A 27,314-nucleotide genomic window follows, 5' to 3' on the forward strand; every position below is an offset into this window, starting at 1 on the left:
ATCTGTTGTCTATAAAGTTGTTTTTCCATTTTCTGCAGAATGTGGCTTAAGTGAAAACAGTTCATCTTTTTAAAAAGTACAAAATACTGTTTTATGGCAAGAGACATTAACATTGAGTTTCTATAGCTAATATATGTAAACCTTACTGGGACCATGTATTTAAAACCATATGTGATTTAGGCTGCATACTGGAGAAATAGGTGGAAGTGGGGAGGATACAGTACAAGTTCACTTAAACTGTCTGAAATGAGCATGTACAAATATGACAACATAGTTGAAAGAATCTGGTTTTATTACCACAAAAATGCTAAAAGAGTTTAAAGACCATAAAGATGGGAGAGAGTAGCAGAAACAAATTTGTGATAGTCCGGGAACAATTATGCAAGATGAAGTGCAAAAGATTAAAAACAGGATTGAAAAAAGTAATTTTATAGAACTTCACAAGTTGCTAGACCATGAACTGCATGACTTTGGAGAGCAGCAGAGGTAAATGATGGGAACAGATGAAAACAGATGTCATTTAGGTTATTTTTCAGGTGAGGTACAAAATCAATAAAGACTATGTTGTTATGTTGAAATGTGTACCTTCAAGTAGTAATATCTGTTAATAGTCCACCCATTCAATAATGGTTACAATGAGTAATGTGCTGCAGCAAAATATACTGATGCACATTCTATGAAATTTTTACTTTTTCATTATTTTCTTCATATTCATAAGCTGTCAATTATATGCTATGCTGGGGCACCAAATGGAAGCAAATCAATTGTCACGTTAGTAGTCTAGTCTGGTCCCACTCACTTCCCAGCTTACAGAGTCACAGCAACAAATTGTTTTAGCTCTCTAACACTGACAACCGAAGATCAAGTCACAGTCTGTTTATCAATGAAATCAATAAACAGGAGAGGGATCAGCCTTTGCTCAGTGGCACAACACATTATATCAGCAGTTGACTGAGCCACACATGCAAAATCCATTCATCACTTTACTCAGGGAGCTACAGCATGGATTGGCACTAATAATCCAGAGTTATGTGTGCATATTTCCACTTATCACTTTCCAACCTCTGCCTCTACTTCCCCACTCTTCTCACCAGGCTCCATCTGCCATTTTTTCTCCCCTCATAATAAGCCTGATGTGGGCAGTTCATGTGATGTATATCTACTTGGATCTTACCAACCACAAAAAGCAAAGGAACATGGCATCCAAGGCAGGCCAGAAAATTGGCTCAGTCAAGGAACCAAAATATAATGGTTACTAGGCTGTTAGCTGTACGATTCCATAAGGCTTAACACAATATTTGGCCATAAGGGAAAAGCTAGTGGATATAGAGAGTCTTTGTCAGTTGGGCAAAACATGTCAAATGGAATTTAATGCAGTGCTGCACAATGCAAGCAACATATAGTACTCAAGATAAGATTTGGAGTGTCATTAAGGAACAGAAGTTCTTTGTATTGTCTGTCCACATATCCTTTAAAAAAAATAGGACAGGACAGCTAGTTGCTTAAAAAGAAACATATGGGATGCTTTCTCTATTACCTAAGGCATGACTTTTTTTTAAAAAAGAGAGGGAGATTTACAATGCTGCCAGCACTAAGAACTATTAGCTGAGGGAAGATTAGATGGTCTGAGTTTTCTTTAAATAACAAATGAGGCAGAGAAATACTTAACTTTAAGATATTGTATTGTTACCTGTCCCGTGAGTATACTCGTGAATATGATGGAATTGTCTCGTGCCATTGGAATGATGTAATGGTCTCATGCCATTGGAGTGATGTAATTGTCTTGTGATAGTGGGGTGATGTGATGTCACGTGATGGAATGTTCTAACTGGTATATAAAGGGAGACTGCAGTTGTTGCGTCATTTGATTTGCAATTCTTGTAACTAACTGAAGGACTTCATAAAGTACATCTTGCCGACTACAAGAATTGCAAATCAGGGAGGTCAGGTAAAATTTCTATGGGTTCCAGCACATGTAGGGGTGAAGGGGAATGAGAGAGTGGATGAATTGGCAAAGAGGGCGTTAAAGAAAGAAAATGTGGAAATGCACATTAGTATCAGTGAAGCAGAGGTTAAGTGTGTAACCTGGGAAAAAGTCAACCAAATGTGGCAAGAAAGATGGGACAGGGAGGGGAAAGGGAGGCATTTATATCAAATATAAAAAAGTGTTGCAGGTACTAGGGTAGGTAATGGAAACAGAAGAGAGGAAATTGTGTGGACTAGGTTAAGGCTGGGGCATTGTGCATTAGACAAAACATTGAAAATGATAGGGAAGCACCAGACAGGATTGTGTGAGGAATGTCAGGAAGAGGAGTCAGTAGAACATGTAGTTTTGTGTTGCAGGAAGTATGGGATACAGAGAGAGATGATGAGAAATAAATTAAGGGAGTTGGAGATGCAGGAATTCACATTAAAAGGGTTGCTGGGCATGGGTGAGAGAGCACAAGTCCGGGTATTTTTCGCATTTTTAAGGGGTACAGGGGTTTTTTATAGAATATGACGAATAAACAGGAATAGGATACTAGGATGGTCAAAGATGGGAGGGTGAAGTGTAGGTGTGTGTGTGTGTGTGTGTGTGTGTGTGTGTGTGTGTGTGTGTGTGTGTGTGCGTGCGTGCGTGCGTGCGTGCGATTGGGTGAAGGGATTTAGAATGTATGTCTAGTGCACATTCTGGAGCAGAAGGTGGTGGTAATGCACCATTAAGCTGGATGCCAACCGCTGTAAAACAAAATACAGACAGACAGTTGCATCATTTGTTTTGTTGGGAGTCCACTGTTGGTAGTTACGCCATCAGGGAAGAAGAAAGAGTGAGAGTGAAGAATCCCCAGCTCCGAATGAACCCCAAAAGGATTGGGGTTAACCAGCAGCATTTGCGCATTACAGGTGTGACTAACATCTGGAACCGTCCGTACGTGGCACGCACATTTTGTTAACCCTGACACGGTTTGGGTTGTGTGATGATCACTTTGTCAATAGGTCAGTTGCTTTGAGAAATCGTATTCTGCGTCATAACTTTGGATAAGGCATTTCAGCTGGGAGCTCTGTCAGCAGTGATGTCTCTACTTTGGGGACTGTTCCAAAGCTGGTTTGAGAAGTCTGTCCTCTCGAATATCTCAGGAATCATTTGGACTTATTAAATTGCCACCTTAAGACTGTGCTTAAATAAGAACTGTTAAGAATTTTCTTTAAGTTCGACTGTTTCATAACTATAGAAGCATACTGCTGTTAACATCCGTTTAAGTTAATTGTTCGTTTACTGTTCCATGTTTATTTGAGTAGAGGTTAATAAATGTAGTTGTTTATTTTATGAAAACTCGACTCAAATTCATCTCTGTTGCTGCTGATTCATAATATATCTATATTATTAGATAAACAGGAGGAACCATTTTTCCTCAAGTGAGGCATCAAAAACAAAGTAGGAGCATAGACTTAAAGAAATAGGAAGAATTAGTGATGAGGAAATACTCTGTAGGTAGAAAAAAAATTCACTATACTATATGGTTAAAAAAACAGAAACCCTCACTGCAATTTACAGTGCCTGGATGTGTACTTCAAGAATACACATCATGATCTGCAAGGGCTTAAAATGGAATGAATGGGTTTGTCAGGCAGGGTGGACCAAAGGGAATCCTATTGCAAATCTTCTATCATTTCAGTAGGAGCTAGTTAGCTAATTTTCCTCAGCAACATTAAGTAGAAAAAATCTTGAATTTTTAATGATTTTTTGTAAGGTATCCAAAATTTTATCCTTGTGAATCTATTATATAAACTATAGCACATCTGGATCCCAACCATAAAAGGTAAAATTAAAATTCCGCATTAACCTATAATTTTAGCATGGCAGTTGCCCATATTCCGCAATTTAGCAGCAAGAGAAAGGCAAGAAATCAAAATGACAATTTAAAATCAGACAACCAGGGATTGAGAAACATATGCACATCTGCATTGAATTACATAAATTTTGACAGCAGACTATCAGAGAAGCTGGCAACAGATTCTATTCTGATTTGTAAGATCCTGTTTGATCTCCTTGTTCTTTTCCCTATACTAGATTTTGCATGCTAACTTAAATATGAGATGAAAGGCCACAAAAACAAATTTAAACATCTTATTAAAATAAAAGGATTAAGACCTACTAAAGCACTGTTTTGACTCATTTCTGAATAACACTTTAAAGGGAAATATTCACAATGTTCTACTTTAATTTTGGTAATTTTATTTCAGTTTGCTGTACATTGATTTGGGGGATTTATGTAAAGTACATATTCAAGGTGTGAAATTGGCAAGTGTCACCATAATTCAATAGAAAGGCATGGTAAAATTAATTTTAGAAAAAAAACAGGTACAGTTATGTAATGTTTTAATTTACGACATTGAGACTTATTCGAAATTACCAATTTCCAGATTTCAAGCAGTTTTATTGACAAAATTGAAACACCTTAGAAACTGACTAAACCCATGAATAGGGCTCTTAGCTTGAAGACCAAATTACTGTTATCTTAACAATCTGGAATTAAAACAAAATTCCTTTAACAGACAACTGGATGACCATTTAAAACAGAACTGTAACACAGGAATATAGTGGACATCAGGCAAAGATAATATTATTTTTACCACTCTGAACATAACACTTCATCAGACATTTGAAACTGAATCTGGGACAAAGCTGTCCAAATCTGCAAGGTGTAGAAGTTGTAGATTAAAATGTTGTTTTGAACTCTGAGAAAGTTTTAAATAAACTGCATTGCAATATTTGCAGCTACCATTTAAAGGGTAATCCTGCTACAGATTCTTACTTCACATAAACTGGTTTAATCACAATTCCAATGGTAATTTTTTTTAAATGCATAGATTGCAATCTACATAACAAAATAAAACTGAGAATGCAACTTTAAGAGCCAACAAGCACATTAGTGCTGGTCAATTTTCCATGATCTTTCAGGTACTGCATAATATGTGGCCTTCTTCGCCAAGTTGCTTTGAGTCCATATTCATGTTCTGGTGTGTCCCGGACTAAAACATCTGCTGATGCAGCTTCTTCAGAAAAGTCATTTAGTCCAGAACACTTGTCTAAGCAGTCTAACAGTCCACAAGGGAGAGGAGTTATATTGTGTTTATTCAATTCATTATTTCTTAGTACACCACAAATATTTTTCTGGAAGGTGGCTGGCGAGGGCATGCCATCAGCTGTGGGAGTGCTAACATGTGGTAGAGCAAACTCATCAGAGGACTGAGAAGAGTGCTCTGAAAGTGAAATTTCTGTTTCATCTGAGTCTACTCCCATTTGATTGTTGATTGAATTCAATGGAGGGCAGAAACTAGAGCTTTTCACAGGTATATTCCCAGCTGTACTTTTGCCAACCAAATTTCTCTTTGCTGCAGGTCTTAGACTACATTCCTGCTTGTCCAGAGCATCCAAATTCTGAGCTTTTCCAAAGGTGCCAACTTTACACCGTTGGCTCTTGCTTCCCAAGAATGATGTTTTATTTGTTTTGAATGCAACTTTTCCACTGGTTTGAACATTCTGACAGGTGCTAAATTCAACTTTGTCGTTTTCCTTCTGAACAGGTATCCCTCCATTTCCCAGAAGTGTCAAAGGAACAAAACTGTGCAGTTTTCTCACAGAACCCGTTTTTGATGAAGTACTCTGTTTGCTGTAGATTTTATGCTGTTTCACTCTATTAGATTTTTGTTCGCATCTTGGTGTTGTAGTATCAAACTCTGGCAGCACCTGGAGGAAATGAGGGCAAGAAAAATAACTAAACAGTAACAAATATCCAAACAGTTGGCGCTATCTTACACGACTATCACAGCAATTCAAATCCACCCAACAGAGAGTCTTCAAAATCAAGTATTTTGCAACATGTTTAGTGAAGGTGGTTGGGTGGTGAGAATGAAATTAATTAATTGTCCACATGCCAACAATATATTATTTTTGAAAGGCGTAGCAAATTAGCTGTATTTTTTCCACCAAATACAGTTGGAGCCAGCAACAAGCCCTGCAGAGTATATGATAACATGGATCTGACCACAAAGAGGAAAAATAGTTCAACAGTTTGGAATAATTACACCGCTTACAATCTAACATTAAGCATGTACATTATCATAGCATTTAAAATTGCTTAGGGAATTTTGGCATAATGGGAGAAAGTTAATAAATCTTTCAGATAAGAGAACAAAAGGTACAAATATGACACACCCACTTGAATGCAGATCTCTGGTCAACAGGCATACAGGAAACTTGGCGGGGATTTACTGCGGATGGTAGAGACAAGACTTGCTTGTACTTTTCTGCCTTTGGTGGACTCTGCAGGAACAGCAAGGGTGGTTTCTTGGATTGGCTGAGCTTCTTTTTACGGGGCATCAAGCACCCAACATCTCGGTCTCAATATTGAAAGGGTGGGGGGGGAGGAGAAAAAGTTAAATGGTTATTTAACAATAAACCAGGTTTCCTATCATTGTTTAGATACCTAACCTAATAAACTATATAGATAAATATGACACCAAGATCTTTGGTCTCCATATATTTCAACTAAAAGAGAGAATAAAATATTTGGGAGAAAGTTTGCAGAGTGAACGTATTCCGGTGGCGCAACACGGCAGCAGCAGCCTTTCAGATCTGGTGTTACTATAATTGTTTAAATTTAATTTTAAGGCACAATTTTTGATTAAGGCACATGGATAACAGAGCGATTATCTACCATCGCCAGATACTGCTGCATTACAGAGATTGCCCAAAAAACACCTTCATGAAGATCTGCTGGTTGAATTACGCGACCTCGGCTTGCTGAGGGGATCGGGCCTACAGTCCTTGGAGTCGCCTGATGCCGGTGGCCAGAGGTCTCTGCTCTCCAATGTCTGCTCCCCAGACAATAAATTGGACTACATCCGACTCCAACGAAATACTCAGCGGGAGTACAGGGTCTGCTGTGCGTATGTTTTCACGGAAACGTGGCTCACCAATGGAATCCCGGACGCCGCCATTCAGCTGGATGAGCTCGTCTTGTTTCGAGCGAACAGAGATGCAGCTCTTTCCGGTAAGACTCGCGGTGGTGGCTTGTGTGTTTACATCAATACAGAATGGTGCAAGAACTCTGAGCTGGTTTCCAGATACTGCTCATCGCTAGTGGAGTTTGTGACTGTCAGATGCAGACCATTTTATTCACCACCGTCCTTATAGTCGGTGTCTACATTCCCCTCAGCGCTAATGCTAAGGAGGCTCTCTGTGAACTGTATGGGGCTATTAGCGAACTGCAGAACGCACACCCTGATGGACTGTTTATTGTTGTCAGAGATATTAACTACGCGACCCTTAAGTCAGTGCTCCCCAGATTCCATCAGAATGTGGACTTTGCAACGAGAGGGGAGAACACATTGGACCTTGTTTACACAAACATTCCCGACACGTACCGGGCAGAGCCCCGCCCCCACCTCAGTTACTCAGACCATATTTCTGTTATGTTAATCCCAGCATACAGACTGCTCACCAGGCACTCCAGACCAGTTCAGAAGCAGGTGAAAACCTGGCCAGCAGGAGCCATCTCTGCTCATCAAGACTGCTTTGAGCACACTGACTGGCACATGTTCAGGGAGGCTGCAACCGATGGCGACTCTACCAACTTAGAGGAGTACACGGCATCAGTGACTAGCTACATCAGCAAGTGCATCGATGACGTCACTGTGTCCAAGACCATCAGTACATGCGCTAAACAGAAGCCATGGATGACCGTGGAAGTGCGTGCACTGCTGAGGACCCGTGACTCCGCCTTCAGAGCAGACGATAAAGCCGCACTAACAACAGCGAGGGCCAAACTGTCCTGGGCCATCAGAGAGGCAAAGCGTGCACACGCCCTGCGAATCCACAGCCACTTCCAGGACAGTGGTGACACGCGGTGCATGTGGAAGGGCATTCAGGACATCACCAACTACAAGACAACACCACCTGCCTGTGCTGGTGATGCCTCCCTCCCAGATGCACTGAACAACTTCTACGCTTGTTTTGAGGTGGAAAATGACATGGCGGCAAGGAAGACCACCCCTCCTCCAAATGACCAGGTGCTGTGTCTTACTGTGGCCGATGTGAGGAGAATCCTGTGCAGGGTCAACCCATGGAAGATTGCTGGACCAGACAATATTCCTGGCAGAGTGCTTAGAGGATGTGCAGACCAGCTAGCTGAGATTCTCACTGACATCTTCAACATCTCCCTGAGCAGCACTGTCATTCCTACGTGCTTCAAGGCTGCCACCATCGTCCCCGTGCCGAAGTCTTCAGTGTCCTGCCTCAATGATTACCGTCCCGTCGCACTCACATCCATCATCATAAAGTGTTTTGAGAGGCTCGTCATGAGGCACATCAAGACCCTGCTGCCCCCCTCACTGGACCCCCTGCAGTTCGCGTACCGTCCCAACCGTTCAACCGTCGACGCCATTACCATCACCCTTCACCTGGCCCTAACCCACCTGGACAAAAAAGACACGTACATTCAAATGCTGTTCATAGACTTCAGTGCAGCATTCAACACAATCATTCCTCAGAAACTGATTGGAAAGCTGAGCCTACTGGGCCTGAACACCTCCCTCTGCAACTGGATCCTAGACTTCCTGACTGGGAGACCTTAGTCAGTCCGGATTGGAAGCAGCATCTCCAACACCATCACACTGAGCACGGGGCCCCCCCAGGGCTGTGTGCTCAGTCCACTGCTGTTCACTCTGCTGACCCACGACTGTGCTGCAACACACAGCTCGAACCACATCATCAAGTTCGCTGATAATACAACCGTGGTGGGTCTCATCAGCAAGAACGACGCGTCAGCATACAGAGAGAAGGTGCAGCGGCTAATGGACTGGTGCAGAGCCAACAACCTGTCTCTGAATGTGAACAAAACAAAAGAGATGGCTGTTGACTTCAGGAGGACATGGAGTGACCACTCTCCACTAAACATTGACGACTCCTCCGTAGAGACCGTTAAGAGCACCAAATTTCTCGTTGTTCACCTGGTGGAGAATCTCACCTGGTCCCTCAACACCAGCTCCATAGCAAAGAAAGCCCAGCAGCGTCTCAGCTTTCTGCGAAGGCTGAGAAAAGTCCATCTCCCACCCCCCATCCTCACCACATTCTACAGAGGTTGTATTGAGATCATCCTGAGCAGCTTCATCACCGCCTGATTTGGAAATTGCACCATCTCAGATCGCAAGACTCTGCAGTGGATAGTGAGGTCAGCTGAGAAGATCATCAGGGTCTCTCTTCCCGCCATTACAGACATTTACACCACACGCTGCATCCGTAAAGCAAACAGCATTATGAAGGACCCCACACACCCCTCTTACAAACTCTTCTCCCTCCTGCCATCTGGCAAAAGGCACCGAAGCATTGGGGTTCTCACGACCAGACTATGTAACAGTTTCTTCCCCCAAGCCATCAGACTCCTCAATACCCAGAGCCTGGACTGACACCAACCTACTGCCCTCTACTGTGCCTATTGTCTTGTTAATTATTTATTGTAATTCCTGCACTGTTTTGTGCACTTTATGCAGTCCTGGGTAGGTCTGTAGTCTACTCAATTTCCTCACAGACAGGACCCAGGCTGTAAAAATAGGAGACAAGCTCTCCTCTACAATCACTCTGAGCACCAGTGCCCCACAAGGCTGTGTACTCAGCCCCCTGCTGTACTCACTGTACACCCATGATTGTGTAGCCACGTTTCAATCAAACTCAATATATAAGTTTGCTTATGACACAACAAATGTAGGCCGTATCTCGGGTAATGATGAGTTTGAGTACAGAGAGGAAATTAAGAACCTGGTGGCATGGTGTGAAGACAACAACCTATCCCTCAACATCAGCAAGACGAAGGAATTGGTTGTTGACTTCAGAAGGAGTAGTGGACCGCACGACCCAATTTATATCGGTGGTGCGCAAGTGGAACAGATCAAAAGCTTTAAGTTCCTCAGGGTCAATATCACAAATGACCTGACTTGGTCCAACCAAGCAGAGTCCACTGCCAAGAAGGCCCACCAGCGCCTTTACTTCCTGTGAAAACTAAAGAAATTTGGCCTGTCCCCCAAAACCCTCACTAATTTTTATAGATGCACTGTAGAAAGCATTCTTCTAGGGTGTGTCACAACCTAGTATGGAAATTGTCCTGTCCAAGACCGAAAGAAGCTGCAGAAGATCGTGAACACGGCGCAGCACATCCCACAAACCAATCTTCTGTCCTTGGACTCACTTTACACCGCACGCTGTCGGAGCAGTGCTGCCAGGATAATCAAGGACACAACCCACCCAGCCAACACACTTTTCGTCCCTCTTCCCTCCGGGAGAAGGCTCAGGAGCTTGAAGACTTGTACGCCCACATTTGGGAACAGCTTCTTTCCAACTGTGATAAGACTGCTGAACAGATCCTGACCCGGATCTGGGCCGTACCCTCCAAATAACCGGACCTGCATCTTGATTTTTTTTTGCACTACCTTACTTTCCATTTTTCTATTTTCTATTTATGATGTATAATTTAAATTTTTAATATTTACTATTGATTTGTAATCCAGGGAGCGGGAAGAGCAAAATCAAATATCGCTATGATGATTGGCCAGTGTGATTCTACGAGTCTGTGGTGGCCAGTGCGATCATGTTTGCTGTTGTGTGCTGGGGCAGCAGGCTGAGGGTAGCAGACACCAACAGAATCAACAAACTCATTCGTAAGGCCAGTGATGTTGTGGGGATGGAACTAGACTCTCTGACGGTGGTGTATGAAAAGAGGATGCTGTCCAAGTTGCATGCTATCTTGGTTAATGTCTCCCATCCACTACATAATGTACTGGTTGGACACAGGAGTACATTCAGCCAGAGACTCATTCCACCAAGATGCAACACAGAGCGTCATAGGAAGTCATTCCTGCCTGTGGCCATCAAACTTTACAACTCCTCCCTTGGAGGGTCAGACACCCTGAGCCAATAGGCTGGTCCTGGACTTATTTCCTGGCATAATTTACATATTACTATATAACTATTCATGGTTTTATTACTATTTAATTATTTATGGTGCAACTGTAACGAAAATCAATTTCCCCCAGGATCAATAAAGTATGACTATGACTATTGTACGTTCTAGTATCAATTGTTTGGCGACAATAAAGTACAAGTATAAGTGTAGTTTTTGTGTAGTTTTTATGTAGTACAGTGTAGTTTTTGTATTGTTTCATGTAGCACCATGGTCCTGAAAAATGTTGTCTCGTTTTTACTGTGGACTGTACCAGCAGTTATGGTCGAAATGACAATAAAAAAATGACTTGACTTGATACTTAAGCTAACAGAACAATTTGGTTGCCACACTTAAATAGACACATATGCACAAAATTATTGTAATTAGTCAACTTCAAGAAAATAAAATTGTGCCACTCTTCATGAAACCAAAAGACAAAGTAAACTTACTATTAAAGTACATATGCAACTGAGATTCATTTTCTTGTGGGCATATTAAGAAATCCAATAATCATAACAAAGTCAATGAAGACTGCCAGGCAATCAGTGTGCAAAAGACAACAAACTGCAAATACAAAAGGAAAAAATAATAATTAAGCGATAATTATTGAGAACATGTAGATAAAGTGTCTTTGAAAGTGAGTCCATGGATTGTGAGAACGTTTCAGTGTTGTAGTGAATGAAGTTATCTTCTCTGGTTCAAGAGCCTGAACCTTGTACTTTCTTTATTCTCCCGTTTTAGCCAGTTTTTAGGATATAAATTGAACCTACATAAGAGTGAACTATTTCCTTTAAATAATTTGGTATCAATTAATACTAATCTCCCTTTTAAAATTGAAAGGAATCAATTTACTTATTTGGGTGTAACAGTCACTAAGAACTACAAACACCTGTTTAAAGAAAACTTTCTTACTTTATTGAACCATGTAAAAAGGATATCATTAAATTGGTCACCTCTTTCAATATCATTGATTGGACGAATTAATTCTATTAAAATGAATATTCTACCTAAATTTATATATCTTTTTCAGGCTTTACCCATTTTTATTCCCAAATCCTTTTTTGACTCTCTTGATTCTATTTTATCCTCTTATATATGGAAAAATAAACGTCCTCAATTAAATAAAGTTCATCTTCAAAAATCTAAAAGTCTGGAGGTTTAGCCTTACCTAATTTTAGGTTTTATTATTGGGCAGTTAATATACGATATCTTAAGTATTGACTATATTATATTAATGGTGTAGAGTGTCCGGTATGGGTTTCTTTAGAAGCTAACTGTTAATAAATTGTACTCTGAGGATCTGGATACAATTTAGAAAACACTTTGGTTTATTGAGATTTTCCCTTTCTAGTCCCATTTATTCTAACTTTTTTTTTTAAACCCTCCATGACTGATTTAGTTTTTAAAGAATGGGACAGGTTGGGTATTAAATGTTTTTGGGATCTGTTTGTTGGAGGAAATCTTTTTTCATTTGAGCAATTGTCAGCTAAATATAGCTTACCCAAAATTCACTTTTTTAGATATTTACAAATCAGAGACTTTCTAAGATCTCAATTATGCACATTTCCTATAAGCTCAGATAAGAACTTACTAGACATAATTTTCAATTTGACACCTTTTCATAATAGTTCAATATCTAATATTTATGGCATGTTACTGGAGACGAGGAATGTTCCTTTAGACAAAACTAAGAATCTCTGGGAACAAGATTTACAGACATCAATATCTGAGGAAACTTGGAATGAAATTTTTAAACTGGTTATCGTTATGTGCTCGCCATTTCTCCCATACAATTTAAGGTGGTACATAGAGCTCATATGACCAAGGATAAGCTATTTCATTTTTATTTGGATATATCTCCCTGCTGTGACAGATGTAATATTGGAGAAGCATCATTAATTCATGTTTTGGACTTGTCAGAGTCTTGAAAAATATTGGAAGGAAGTTTTTCAAACTTTTTCTTTACTTTTCAAAGTCAATTTTATGCCTAATCCTCTGATGGCCCTATTTGGTATTGTTGCAGAACAAGATATCAAGCTGAAGACATCTGATTTACTATTTTGGCCTTTAACTCTCTTATAGCTAGGAGGGCACTTTTGTTCAAATGGAAAGATGTTTTTCCTCCTACTCGTGCTCAATGGTTATGCGACATTATGTCATGCTTAGATTTAGAGAAGATTCGTTGTTCAATTTCTGAATCTCGTCAAGACTTTCAAACATTGTGGGGACCTTTTTTTGAATTATTTTCAAAACCTTCAAGTCGTTATTTAAATTCAGATGTTGGCTATTAATTTTTTTTATTATATGAGAAGGTATTTTACTTTTTTTCTCCTTAATAAACAGCTTCAGTCTTGGTAGGGGTTAGATTTTTTTTAATAAATTAGTATATTTCAATATAACTATTGATTAACTTACATGAATACGGGGTAATGAGATTGTCGTTATGAATAGATATAATGTAATTGGTAGTTTTTAAAAATCTTTTTTGACTTTTTTTTTATATACGTTCTTGGACTCTGTATTCTTCTATGTAGAAACTAATAGAAATATTGGAAAGAGGAGCCTGAACCTGGTGGTGTGGGTCCCAAGGTTGCTGTGCCTCCTTCCTGATGGCAGCAGCAAGAATAGAGCACGACTTAGGTGGTGGGAGTCCCTGATGATGGATGCTGCTTTATGTGGCAATGCTCCAAGTAGATGAATTCAATGGTGGAGAGGGCTTTACCCATGATGGACTGGGCCATATCCACTACTCTTTGTAGGATTTTCTGATCAAGTTCATTGGCGTTTTCATGCCACACCCTGCTGGAGCCAGTCAATATACTCTCCACCGCACATCTATGGAAGTTTGTCAAAGTTTTAGATGTCAAGCCAAATCTTTGCAAACATCCAAGGAAAGGAGGCGCTGCTATGCTTTCTACGAAATTGCACTTACTTGCCAGGCCCAGGACAGATTCTCTGAAATGAGGAATGCTGACCCTCTCCATCTCTGAACCCCTGATAAGTACTGGCTCATGGACCTCTGGTTTCATCGTAAGTTATAAATGTCTGCCAAATTGTAATTGACAACAGCATCAAGGCAGATAGATGTCAAATATTTTGCTTCTATCAACAGTAAAGAAGGCAGAGCGTAGGAGGGTTAATGGCATCTAACGGCAACTCCTTTGCTTGCATCTTCGGAAACAGCTCTATTTCCATCTTTAATATCTCTATTTTACCCTTTCAGACCCTGATCTGGAGTTACACACTGACTACGGTTCTTTGTGGAATGGGACCCGCTCTCGGGGTTCCATAACTGGCTATTGTTCGGCACGCCAAAGGCTCAGCCTAGGAGTCCGGCTCAAATTCAAAAGCCTAGGATCTCAGGGCTCTGGAGACGAGCGGATTGAGGGTCAGTGTTACGACAGAAGAGCCGTGTGGCATCAGGGGAGTCGGAATATCTGCTGTGTGCCTGGAGACCTGGGATCTTTGCGATCTTCAGGCACAGAGCACGAAAAAAGCAATGTAACGGACTTCTAACATCATAAACCAGCGAGTTGTTTGTCATGTCTCTCCGCTCACTGGGAAAATGGAGATACCTGCGGTATGTCGAATACCAGGTGAAACGCAAAGTCTTTGGGGTAACTGCAAGTCTTTGTTTTTGGTATTGCTTTGCTCACGTTTGAGTGCTTGGTGGCAGCGCCGATACTTGCTCTTTTTGGCGGTGAGGGGCGGGGGGATTGTTGCTCGCTGCCATTTACGCACGGGGGGGAGCTGGGGGGGACTTTGGGGTTCTAACATTTAACTGTTGTTCATTCTTTAGGGCACTTCTCTGTTTTCATGGATGGTTACGAAGAAAAAGCATTTCAGGATGTATATTGTATACATTTCTCTGACATTAACTTGTACCTTTGAACTGATTGTTACAGCCACACAAAAGGCATTCTGCAGACTCTACCATCAGCTTACCCAAACTGGCAAATGAAACCTTGTTTTAACATGGTATTCTTAAAGTGTTACTAAAGTGGTGGTTTAAATCCACACATTTCAATGCAGACAAAAACTCTAAGTAAAGCTGACTAGTGAATCAAATGGTGGATAAATCTACACAATCAGTAGTTCTAATTTGACTGAATAAGCACAAGGGCAAATAAGGGCTGTTATCAGTAGATACACAAAGCTATCAATTAATTAATCCCAATGCTATTTCCATTATTGTTTGTCTATTCATAGAAGCAGTGCTTATTTTGGATAAGGAATACATTATTTATTTTGTTTTACAGGATCTGAATGCCACTGGCAAAGCCAGCCTCAATTACCCTTCATAATCTGGTGATAAGGCACTTCCTTGAACTGCTGTAGTGTTTTGGTAAAGGCACACCCACAATGCTTTTATGGACGGAGCTTCAGGATTTAGACCCAATGATGGAACAGTGATACATTTTCAAGTCAGGAAAATGTTGGAGTAGTTTAGGCAAGTAACTGCAGTGACATTTGAGAAGGGAATAAACATTTAGAGTTTATAATGGTCTTTCCTTTTCATCCACTTTTCAGAATTTGGAAGAAATTGTCCACACTGTAAAACTTAATATGTCTGAAGTTGAGTAAGAAATTGGACAACTTTATAGATTAAAATTCTATTAAAAAATGCAGATTTTGAGAAAATTTGAGAGAGAACTTTTTCCAGTGAGTAATTGGAATCTGGAATATAATATCCTGAAGGGGTGATGAGGCAAGTCATCAAAGAATATTTAAATATTTAACTAAGCATTTGAAGCACAATGACAGAAGTCTACCACCCAAATGTTGGAAACTGGAGTTAGTATAGATAGGCAATTGATGGTCAGCATGGGCACAGTGAGCTTATTTTTGTGCTCTCTAAATCAAGCATTCTTACCTGGTCTACTCTCAATAAAGAGAAGAAATTTCACCAATGGGGTTATTGAGAAGCATTTTCTTTCCAAAACATGCTCACTGATGCCCAGCTCAAATTTCATCCAGATTATTCAGGTCCAGACCTCATCAGTCTTGGTTCAAAGATGAACCCAAAAGCTGAATTCCAGAGATGATAAAAGATTGAATTAGGATACATACTTGTTGGCCAGCACAGGCTTCGTGGGCCAAGTGCCCACTTCCATGCTGATTCACTCATTCCAAAGTTCTGGAAGAAGTTATTTCACCTACTCATTGAAATGAATGTCTGATCGTGTCCAAGATATCCTGAAGTGGGAAGGTGAGGAGCCAGAGGTCGTGGTACATACAGGTACCAATGACATAGGTAGGAAAAGGGAAGAGGTCCTGAAAGGACAGTACAGGGAGTTAGGAAGGGAGTTGAGGAAAAGGACTGCAAAGGTAGTAATCTCGGGATTACTGCCTGTGCCACACGACAGTGAGAGTAGGAATGCAATGAGGTGGAGGATAAATGCGTGGCTGAAGGATTAGAGCAGGGAGCAGGGATTCAAGTTTTTGGATCACTGGGACCTCTTTTGGCGCAGGCGTGACCTGTACAAAAAGGATGGGTTACACTTGAATCCGAGGGGGACCAATATCCTGGCAGAGGGATTAGCGAGGGCTACTGAGGTGACTTTAAACTAGAATGGTTGGGGGGTGGGAATCAAATTAAAGAGGCTAGGCGAGAGGAGGTTAGTTCACAACAGGAGAATTGGAACCAGTGCAGAGAGATAGAGGGGTGTAAAATGAGGGTAGAAGCAAAAAGTAGTAAGGTGAAAAGTAAAAGTGGCAGGCCGACAAATCCAGGGCAAGCATCAAAAAGGGCCACTTTTCAACATAATTGTATAAGGGCTAAGAGAGTTGTAAAAGCGCGCCTGAAGGCTTTGTGTGTCAATGCAAGGACCATTCGTAACAAGGTGGATGAATTGAAAGTGCAGATTGTTATTAATGATTATGATATAGTTGGGATCACAGAGACATGGCTCCAGGGTGACCAAGGATGGGTACTCAACATTCAGGGATATTCAATATTCAGGAGGGATAGACATGAAAGGAAAGGAAGTGGGGTCGCGTTGCTGGATAGAGAGGAGATTAACGCGATAGAAAGGAAGGACATAAGCCAGGAAGATGTGGAATCGATATGGGTAGAGCTGCATAACACTAAGGGGCAGAAAACGCTGGTGGGATTTGTGTACAGGCCACCTAACAGTAGTAGTGAGGTTGGGGATGGTATTAAACAGGAAATTATAAATGTGTGCAATAAAGGAACAGCAGTTATAATGGGTGACTTCAATCAACATGTAGATTGGGTGAACCAAATTGGTAAGGGTGCTGAGGAAGAGAATTTCTTGGAATGTATGCAGGATGGTTTTTTGAACCAACATGTCGAGGAACGAACTAGAGAGCAGGCTATTCTAGACTGGGTATTGAGCAATGAGGAAGGGTTAATTAGCAATCTTGTCGTGAGAGGCCCCTTGGGTAAGAGTGACCATAATATGGTGGAATTCTTCATTAAGATGGAGAGTGACATAGTTAATTCAGAAACAAAGGTTCTGAACTTAAAGAAGGCTAACTTTGAAGGTATGAGACATGAATTAGCTAAGATAGATTGGCAAATGACACTTAAAGGGTTGACGGTGGATATGCAATGGCAAGCATTTAAAGATCGCATGGATGAACTACAACAATTGTGCATCCCAGTTTGGCAAAAGAATAAATCAAGGAAAGTAGTGCACCCGTGGCTGACAAGGAAAATTAAGGATAGTATCAATTCCAAAGAAGAAGCATACAAGTTAGCCAGAAAAAGTGGCTCACCTGAGGACTGGGAGAAATTCAGAGTTCAGCAGAGGAGGACAAAGGGCTTAATTAGGAAGGGGAAAAAAAGATTATGAGAGAAAACCGGCGGGGAACATAAAAACGGACTGTAAAAGCTTTTATAGATATGTGAAAAGAAAAAGATTGGTTAAGACAAACGTAGGTCCCCTACAAACAGAAACAGGTGAATTGATTATGGGGAGCAAGGACATGGCAGACCAACTGAATAATTACTTTGGTTCTCTCTTCACTAAGGAGGACATAAATAATCTTCCGGAAATAGTAGGGGACAGAGGGTCCAGTGAGATGGAGGAACTGAGGGAAATACATGTTAGTAGGGAAGTGGTGTTAGGTAAATTGAAGGGATTAAAGGCAGATAAATCCCCAGGGCCAGATGGTCTGCATCCCAGAGTGCTTAAGGAGGTAGCCCAAGAAATAGTGGATGCATTAGTGATAATTTTTCAAAACTCGTTAGATTCTGGACTAGTTCCTGAGGATTGGAGGGTGGCTAATGTAACCCCACTTTTTAAAAAAGGAGGGAGAGAGAAACCAGGGAATTATAGACCGGTTAGCCTGACATCGGTGGTGGGGAAAATGCTAGAGTTAGTTATCAAAGATGTGATAACTGCACATTTGGAAAGCGGTGAAATCATCGGACAAAGTCAGCATGGATTTGTGAAAGGAAAATCATGTCTGACGAATCTCATAGAATTTTTTGAGGATGTAACTAGTAGAGTGGATAGGGGAGAACCAGTGGATGTGGTATATTTGGATTTTCAAAAGGCTTTTGACAAGGTCCCACACAGGAGATTAGTGTGCAAACTTAAAGCACACGGTATTGGGGGTAAGGTATTGATGTGGATAGAGAATTGGTTGGCAGACAAGAAGTAAGGAGTGGGAATAAACGGGACCTTTTCAGGATGGCAGGCAGTGACTAGTGGGGTACTGCAAGGCTCAGTGCTGGGACCCCAGTTGTTTACAATATATAGTAATGACTTGGATGAGGGAATTAAATGCAGCATCTCCAAGTTTGTGGATGACACGAAGCTGGGCGGCAGTGTTAGCTGTGAGGAGGATGCTAAGAGGATGCAGGGTGACTTGGATAGGTTAAGTGAGTGGGCAAATTCATGGCAGGTGAAATTTAATGTGGATAAATGTGAAGTTATCCACTTTGGTGGCAAAAACAGGAAAAGAGATTATTATCTGAATGGTGGCCGATTAGGAAAAGGGGAGGTGCAACGAGACCTGGGTGTCATTATACATCAGTCATTGAAAGTGGGCATGCAGGTACAGCAGGCGGTGAAAAAGGCGAATGGTATGCTGGCATTTATAGCAAGAGGATTCGAGTACAGGAGCAGGGAGGTACTACTGCAGTTGTACAAGGCCTTGGTGAGACCACACCTGGAGTATTGTGTGCAGTTTTGGTCCCCTAATCTGAGGAAAGACATCCTTGCCATAGAGGGAGTACAAAGAAGGTTCACCAGATTGATTCCTGGGATGGTAGGACTCTCATATGATGAAAGACTGGATGAACTAGGCTTATACTCATTAAAATTTAGAAGATTGAGGGGGGATCTGATTGAAACGTATAAAATCCTAAAGGGATTGGACAGGCTAGATGCAGGAAGATTGTTCCCGATGTTGGGGAGGTCCAGAACGAGGGGTCACAGTTTGAGGATAAAGGGGAAACCTTTTAGGACCGAGATTAGGAAAAACTTCTTCACACAGAGAGTGGTGAATCTGTGGAATTCTCTGCCACAGGAAACAGTTGAGGCCAGTTCATTGGCTATATTTAAGAGGGAGTTAGATATGGCCCTTGTGGCTAAAGGGATCAGGGGGAATGGACGGAAGGCTGGTGCAGGGTTCTGAGTTGGATGATCAGCCATGATCATACTGAATGGCGGTGCAGGCTCGAAGGGCCTACTCCTGCACCTATTTTCTATGTTTCTATAAACAAAGATGGGAAACACATTAAAATTTAGAGAAAAGGTGCAAAAAAAAAGTAACCAAGTCCAATGGATTATTAACCATTATCTGAAAAGGTGTTGGGATAAAACCAAAATGCAATAGCTCCCTGAAAGTGGCTACCCAGGTTGACAGGGTAGTTACGAAGTCATGTGGCATGTTTACTTTTATTAGTTGAGGCACTGACTTCAAAAGTTAGGAAGTTATGTTGCAGCTTTATAAAACTCTAGTTAGGCCACATCTGGAGCATGCACACAGTTCTGGTCACCCCATTATAGGGAGGATGTTGAGGCTTTGGAGAGGCTGCAGTAGAGGTTTACCAGGATGCTGCCTGGTTTAAAGAGCATGTTCTATAATAATAGGTTGGACAGACTTGGGTTGTTTTCTCTGGGCAGCAGAGGCTGAGGGGATTTATTAGAGTTTCATAAGAGAGGCAGTCTATTTTTCCCAGGTTTGAAATGTTTAACACCAGAGGACATGCATCTAAGGCGAGAAGGGGTAGGTTCAAAGTAGATGTGAGGTGCATTTATTTTTTTTAAAATATAAACACAGAGTGGTGGGTACCTGGAATGTGCTGCCTGGGATGGTGGTACATTAGGGACTTTTAGGAGACTCTTAGATAGGCACATGGATGGGAGGGAAATGATATGAACATTGTGTACGCAGAAGGAATTACTTTAGCTGGTCATTAGATTACTAATTTAATCGGTTCGGCACATCATTGTGGGTAGAGGCCTGTTTCTGTGCTGTGCTGTACTGTTCTATGTTCTGTTTCAGATGTACAAAATCCAAACAAAGCACAAGCTGGATTTATAGCGTCGTGCATGTTGAAAAAAATGATCACCTTTTGGGAGAATACAGTGTAGTTTCAGCGGTATATACAGGCTGAGAGTTAAATTATGGAAATAAGCTCTGCAAGTTTATTTGGAAGTTCTAGAGTGTTGAAAGTTGAGAATGGGCTCACCATGATTTTTCTTTTGATAGAAAAACTGCTTCCTCTAGTGGCAGAATTCAGAACAACAGACAATAATCTAAACAAATCAAATTCATGAGGAAGCCTTTCCCTACCCGTGGTCCAATCTTCACAATAATTACCTGAAAATTTCTGCAGCCATTGGGATAAACAGAGCCTCAACCGGATCTGTTTATCCCAAGTATTCAAGGATCTCGATACTTACTTTCAGCGATTTCTCGATTTCACTGATCATTTTGATAGCAGTGTACGTCCCATCACAGGCCAATGTGGAGCACACTCTAGACGAGGGGTTCCCAACCTTTTTTATGCCATGGTCCGTGGACCCCCAGGCCAGGAACCCCTGCTCTAGGCAGACTGAGCGATGTGATCCACAGACATGAAACGGCACATCCTGATGCTTTCCCCATCATTTTGGGGTATTTTAACCAGGTCAGCTTGAAAAATCTCTAAATAATTATTACCAGCAAATCACTTGTAGTTCTAGAGGAAGCAAAACACTGAACCACTGTTACACCACAATCAAGAGTTTCACCATGATATTCCAAACCCACCCTTCAGAAAGTCTAATCACCTGGCTACACTTCTACTCTCTGACTATAGGCAGAGACTGAAGACTGCAGCACCAGTGATGAGGACCAAGAAGGTACGGACAAGGGAGGTATAGGAGCGCTTACAGGGCTGCTTTGGGTCAGTGGACTGTATTCAGGGATTCATCTTCAAGTCTGAATAAGTACGTCACAGCTCACTGTGACATTAAGACCTGTGTGGAGGAGTGTGTGACTACGAGAATTTGCTGTACATACCCAAATCAAAAGCTAGGAGGTTCGTAGTCTCTGAGGGCTACAGCTGTGGCATTAAAGTCTAGCGACCCACGTCTAGGCAAGATTACCAAGTACAACTTGCGGAGGGCTATTTCAAGAGCTAAGGAGGTTCTCAGCCCAAAACAACAACTATTTATTTTTTCCATTGATGCTGAGTTCCTCCAGCATTTTGTGTGTATTGCTTGAACAATTCCATGCAAGGTTGGAGGCAACATCGGATGCATGTCAACTCTGACAGGGTTGGCAGGCCATTACTTCCTACAAAGCAAAACCCAACATCACAAAAGGCAGTGATGCTTCACTCTCAGACAAGCTCAACACCTTTTATGTTCACTTTAAAAGGGAGAATAAAAATACTGCTATAGGGATCCCTGCAGCACCCAAAGACCCTGTGATCTCTGTCTTGGAGGCCGCATCAGGAGGGTGAACCCTGGCAAGGTGACAGGCCCAACAGAGTACCTGGCTAGGCTCTGAAAACCTGTGCCAACCAACTAGTAGGGGTGTTCAAAGACAATCTTAATCTCTCATTGCTATAGGTCAGCTGGTGGCGCAGTGAGATCAGCACCAGGCTTGAGAACAGAGGTTCCCAAGTTCGATCCTATAACAGACCGCCCCCGTGTGCGCTCTCCTTCCTCGCCAGGTTGATAATGAGCTCGCAACTCGGCCTCGTAAAATAATACTACGAAGTGTCTGTGTGAGGAGTGGCGCCCCAAACAGCCTTTCAGACTGCACCTTGTAAGGCATGAAAGTGCCCAACGCTAGCCTGTCAGGTCTGAGTCGATGTCATCATCATCGCTGTAGTCGGAGGTTCCCACCTGCTTCAAAAGGGCAACAATTTGACCAGAGGCCAAGATGATTAGAGTGAGCTGCCTTAACGTCTATCATCCAGTAGCACTCACATCTATGGTAATGAAGTGCTTTGAGAAGTCATAATGCTTTGAGAAGTCATTTATGCCTAGAATCAACACCCGTCTCAGCAAGGACCTGGACCCACTGCAATTTGCCCGTCGCCATAATAGGTCAATAGCAGACACAATCTCACTGGCTCTCCACGTGCCCTTGGAGCACCTGGACAATACAAATACCTATATCAGGATGCTGTTTGTTGACTAAAGTTCAGCATTTAACACCATAATTTCTTTTTTTTTAATATAATTTTTATTAAATTTTCAAAATGAATACATAGAAAATAAAATCTACCCTTCCCCCTCCCCTTAACCACCCCCCCCATATATAGTCCTACCTAAAAAGAAAAGAAGAAAAAAAAAAGGAACCGCCTGGGTATTGGAAGGTTTCCACATGCTCCATGGGATTCAAAATAAATTTAATATACTTATTCATTAGTTTCCCCAAGGGACCAAGATCTTTATCGGAGCAATTAAATATGCCATCCTATCTTTTGTAAATAAGGGCGCCAGATATTCAAAAATGTTCCATAATTATAAGTAATTTTTTTCGAATGGAATAGACCTAGCCATTTCATTGTTCCAATGATTCATACTTAAATACGAATCAGATTTCCAAGTAACAACTATAGTCTTCTTAGCTACTGCCAATGCAATTTTTATAAATTCTTTCTGATACTTATTCCATTTAAGTTTTGGCTTTATCCCTTCAATATCACCTAGTAAAAATAATACAGGGTTATGTGGAAGTTGAGTTCCAGTAATTTGTCCCAATAAGACTCTTAAATTTATCCAAAAGGGTTGAATTTTAAAACAAGATCAAGTAGAATGTAAAAAAGTAACCAATTTCTTGATTACACCGAAAGCATTTATCAGATAGGTTTGAATTTAATCTATCTATTTTTTGTGGTGTAATATATAATTGGTGTAAAAAGTTATATTATACTAATCTAAGTCAAACATTTATTGTATTTGTCATACTGTCAAGGCACAGTCTTGACCAATTTGTTTCATCAATATTAATATTCAGATCTGTTTCCCATTCTTGTTTTGACTTAAAAATTGCTACTCCCCACTACAACACTACCCACCCAATCTCTCTTTAATTTCTAATGTTCTGTTTCTGTTAAATGCGTTTCCTGTAAAAAGGCTGAATCTATCCTCATTTTCTTAATATGTGTTAAGATTCTTTTTCTTTTCACTGGTCCATTATGCCCATTAACACTCAAAAAATTCAATAAATTAGTCATTATTTTTAACAAAGTTACTCCAATCTAAAACATTACTTAGCTTCTCAACTCTCATAGTTCCTTGGGGAATCTCTTTGAACTTCACCATGTTGCTATGCGTTCCCCTCCCAATCATCCAGGCAAAAAGAAAAAAAAGATAGATGAGATATAAAAAAAAAGAAAAAACAAAATACCCCCCCACTAATGTTGTGAATGAAAGGATACACAACACTACCCCCCTCCATTTTGCGGGTCGTGGCTGGAGCCACGCTTGCACACATGATTAGCGTAGCAATTGATCAGTGCTTCTTCCAGCTCCCCCGTAACAAAAAAAATTATATTATATAAAAAAATTAATGTTACTATTCTCAACTAGTATTCCTCAAATTTTAACCTGACTTCCCCTCCCTCATATAATTAGTAATATATTTATATATTCATCCGCCTTCAAAAATCCAACAAGTCCATTCTTTGACCCAGTCTTCTTCTTCAATCCATCTCGCTCCCCAGGTTTTGTTCTTGTACCTGGTGAATATTCAGGGAGTCTTGCACAAACTGCTCCACTTTCTGATAATCGTCAAAAAATCTTTTTTCTCCACCAGTCAAAAAAATCTTCAAGTTTGCAGGGTAACGCAATATAAAATGATAACCGTGATCCCATAGGATTTTTTTCACTGGATTGAATTTCTTCCTTCTCTTCAAAAGTTCATAACTTTTGTCAGGGTAGAAAAAAATTTTGTTCCCTTGAATCATGAATGGCCTTTTTCTATTCTTGGCAGCTGCCTGTAGAATCCTTTCCTTGTCTTGAAATCTTAAGAATTTTATTAAAATTGCTCGTGGATATTGGTCATCTTGTGGTTTTGGTCTTAGAACTCTATGTGCCCGCTCAATTTCAATTAATCGGTCCTCCTCTTTCATTTGCAAAACTTCCGGGATCCATCTTTGAAAAAATTTTATTGGATTTCCTCCCTCCATACCTTCTTTAAGACCAACAATTTTAATATTATTACGTCTACTAAAATTTTCCAACATGTCCACTTTCTCCAAGAGTCGATTTCTTTCCGTGTTCCAGACAAGCAGATCATTTTCTGTTTTTTCCACTCTATCATTAATATGCTCCATTTTTCTTTCCATCTCCTGAAGCTTCTTATCCATTTTATCCTGTCTTTTCATAGCCTTATTTTAGCATATCTTCATGTCTCTAAGCTCTGCTCTTACTTTTCTTACTTCAGCCGTTAATTGCAATAAAGTCTCTCTTATATCTCCATCATCTCCTTTAGTTCCAATCTCTTCCAGTTCTTCCTCCTCTTCTTCTTCTGTATTCTCTGCGGTATCCGATTCTGACTCTGAGTCACTTTCAGTTGCAGTGGCTGTCGGTTCTTGTAGTTTGAGTTGTATCGATTTGCGCATGTCCGGCACCTTCTTCCGAGAGACCGCTACCGCCGCCATTGCTCCCTGTTCTACAGCGGAGATAGAACGCATCTCCTCCAAAAGAGATCTAACCTGAGTCCGAGGCTCCATCGCTACAGTAGGCCCTTTTTTCTTCCCATCTCGCGGCGGCTTCGCAACAACAGACTTCTCCTGTTGCGGTTTAGGAGGCATATCGTAAAGTAGTCTTGCAAAGTTATAAATAGTTTTTGGAAAGTATTTATTAACTTTGTTTTGTTTAAACGGTACTTTGCTAATTTTTTTTTAATGGGAGAGCTGGATTTACACGTCTCAATCCCACGTCATCACGTGACGCCCCCCCCCCCAACCATGATTTCTATAGTTCTGATCAACAAGCTCTAAAACCTGGGCCTCTGTACCTCCCTCTGCAACTAGATCCTGGACTTCCTAACCGGAATACCACAATCTGTGCAGTTTGAAAATAACATCATCTTCTCACTAACAATCAACACTGTCAACAAAGTCATAATTGAAAGCAACAGTTGAATCATCATCTAATTGAATGACACACCTCGTTCGCGAAGCTGAAGAGTTACATTCTAGTGGAATCAGATAAAGAAAGCAGATTTTCTGAAGATTTTTTAAAAAGCCAACAGCCCAAGAAACTAGTCATAATGGGCCCTAACAATGTTAAACCCGAGGCTTCAATAATTAGACTGCAAATAGAATATATATATTCCCCCTTTCAGTTCTTAAGTATAAATTTCAATATTATAAACCAACTACATTAAACCAGTTATTCTTAGGATAATAGTTTCTGTACATTAGTAATAAAGCATGGGAACAGGTCCGTGTTTGTCAAAATACTCCATCCAAGCTAGTCCCATTTCCAAACATTTGCCCGATACTCTAAATCTATCCAATCTATGTACTAATCTAACTTTCTTTGAAAAAGCCTCAGCCACTTAAACTGGCAGCTCATTCCACATAGATACAACCCTTTGTTTAAAAGAAGTTACTCTAAATTTTAAAAAAACATCTGAGCAATAATTCAGAAGACTTTATCTGAGAGCAGTGTTTGTATTTCAGAGAAAGGACACTATAAAAAAAAAATCCCCTTTCCCAATTATAAAGAATTTCATCTCGAATAAAATCATAAAAGAATATTTTAGGGAAAGGTCACACATAGCTCATTTGTGGTTCAATAGTCATTACATTAATGATTTTTAAAAATATGCACCTGTTTTTAAATGTAGTATTTGTGCCTTTGTAATGATTGTGATGATCAATTGCTACAGCAGTTTCTTTCCCCGAGTATCTTGCTGCATCAATCTGTGAAGAGATGTTGAATATTTCTTATATCCCAATTCTTGAATTTAACATTACCCTATTACAATAATCTACCATTTAATTTAACTTATTTTGTTTTCAACAAACCTCACATTCATTAAGTGTTGCAACAAATTATGCCTCCAGCTGAGGGATGCAACTTCATCTCCTCAAAGTTAAACTACTTTTTTTTCCTTTTTTTTAACAATTTAATTGTGTTTTGTTCTGGACCACACTACTTCATAAAAGTTCTTTGGGTGCTTTCCAGCTATTTATAATTACAAGTAAATAAGTATTTCAAGTTGTTACAATTTTCTATCGTTATTTGATAATAAAAAGGAGTAGTTTGTTCCACAGAGTTATACGGTACAGAATTACCTCGGTTGAATGAATTCCTTCCATTAAACAATTCATATTCTTATTCCTTGCTACATTGCGCTGGCCTACGCAATATGCCCGCTGTTTTTCTTAACCAATAACCATAGTATTTTTGACTCACGCAGCTTCTACGACCACCATTATACTACTCTTCTCCCATATAACACTGACAAATATAACGCTCTTCTCCGGGACACCATTTTCAGTTCCTAGCAGTATTAATTAATACTACCTCCATGTTCAATCATTTAACAGCAATCCCTCCCTCCCTCCCCGTTCCTGGCTGCATTTTCTGTAATCAACCTGTAACTTTCCTTTCCAGCCCGCACACCTTTAGACTGCATTCCGACCACAGTATCACTGTTAAAGAACATGGGAAGCCCATGGCCGGATAAATACTACCTTTTCAGCAACATGACAGCAGCTGGAAATTCTCGCATCACTACCCCGGCATTGACCGGTAACTGTTGCACTCACCCGCCCTCTCCCATTGGCCCGTGGGCGTTACAACGTCCCCGGCACCAGACGCTTTAGCTTCCCCATTCGCCGTTTGCATCCCACCTGACCTCCAAAGTGCCATTTCATTGGTCCGCGCTGATAGA

General features: G+C 40.7%; 1 protein-coding gene across 1 annotated transcript; it reads right to left on the minus strand.

Annotated features, from left to right (window-relative positions):
• Nucleotides 1-4,213: 4,213 nt before the first annotated feature.
• On the minus strand, nucleotides 4,214-27,192 carry LOC134352353 (uncharacterized). Its single transcript, XM_063059654.1, has 4 exons — nucleotides 27,115-27,192; nucleotides 26,246-26,337; nucleotides 6,200-6,384; nucleotides 4,214-5,731 (listed from the first exon to the last, which is right to left on the minus strand). The coding sequence occupies exons 3-4, from the start codon at nucleotides 6,362-6,364 to the stop codon at nucleotides 4,892-4,894; spliced, it is 1,005 nt and encodes a 334-aa protein (XP_062915724.1). The 5' UTR covers nucleotides 6,365-6,384; nucleotides 26,246-26,337; nucleotides 27,115-27,192; the 3' UTR covers nucleotides 4,214-4,891.
• Between the last annotated feature and the right edge of the window lie 122 nt (nucleotides 27,193-27,314).

This window comes from Mobula hypostoma, chromosome 9, assembly GCF_963921235.1.
Source record: "Mobula hypostoma chromosome 9, sMobHyp1.1, whole genome shotgun sequence".
NCBI lineage: Eukaryota > Metazoa > Chordata > Chondrichthyes > Myliobatiformes > Myliobatidae > Mobula > Mobula hypostoma.

Excerpts from the sequence above, each read along its gene's own strand:
- LOC134352353 (XM_063059654.1), bottom strand. The coding sequence starts at position 6,364 with ATGCCCCGTAAAAAGAAGCTCAGCCAATCCAAGAAACCACCCTTGCTG. Across the intron at positions 5,732-6,199 it reads AGAGATCTGCATTCAAGTGG|GTGCTGCCAGAGTTTGATAC; the intron begins GTGTGTCATATT and ends CATTTCCTCCAG.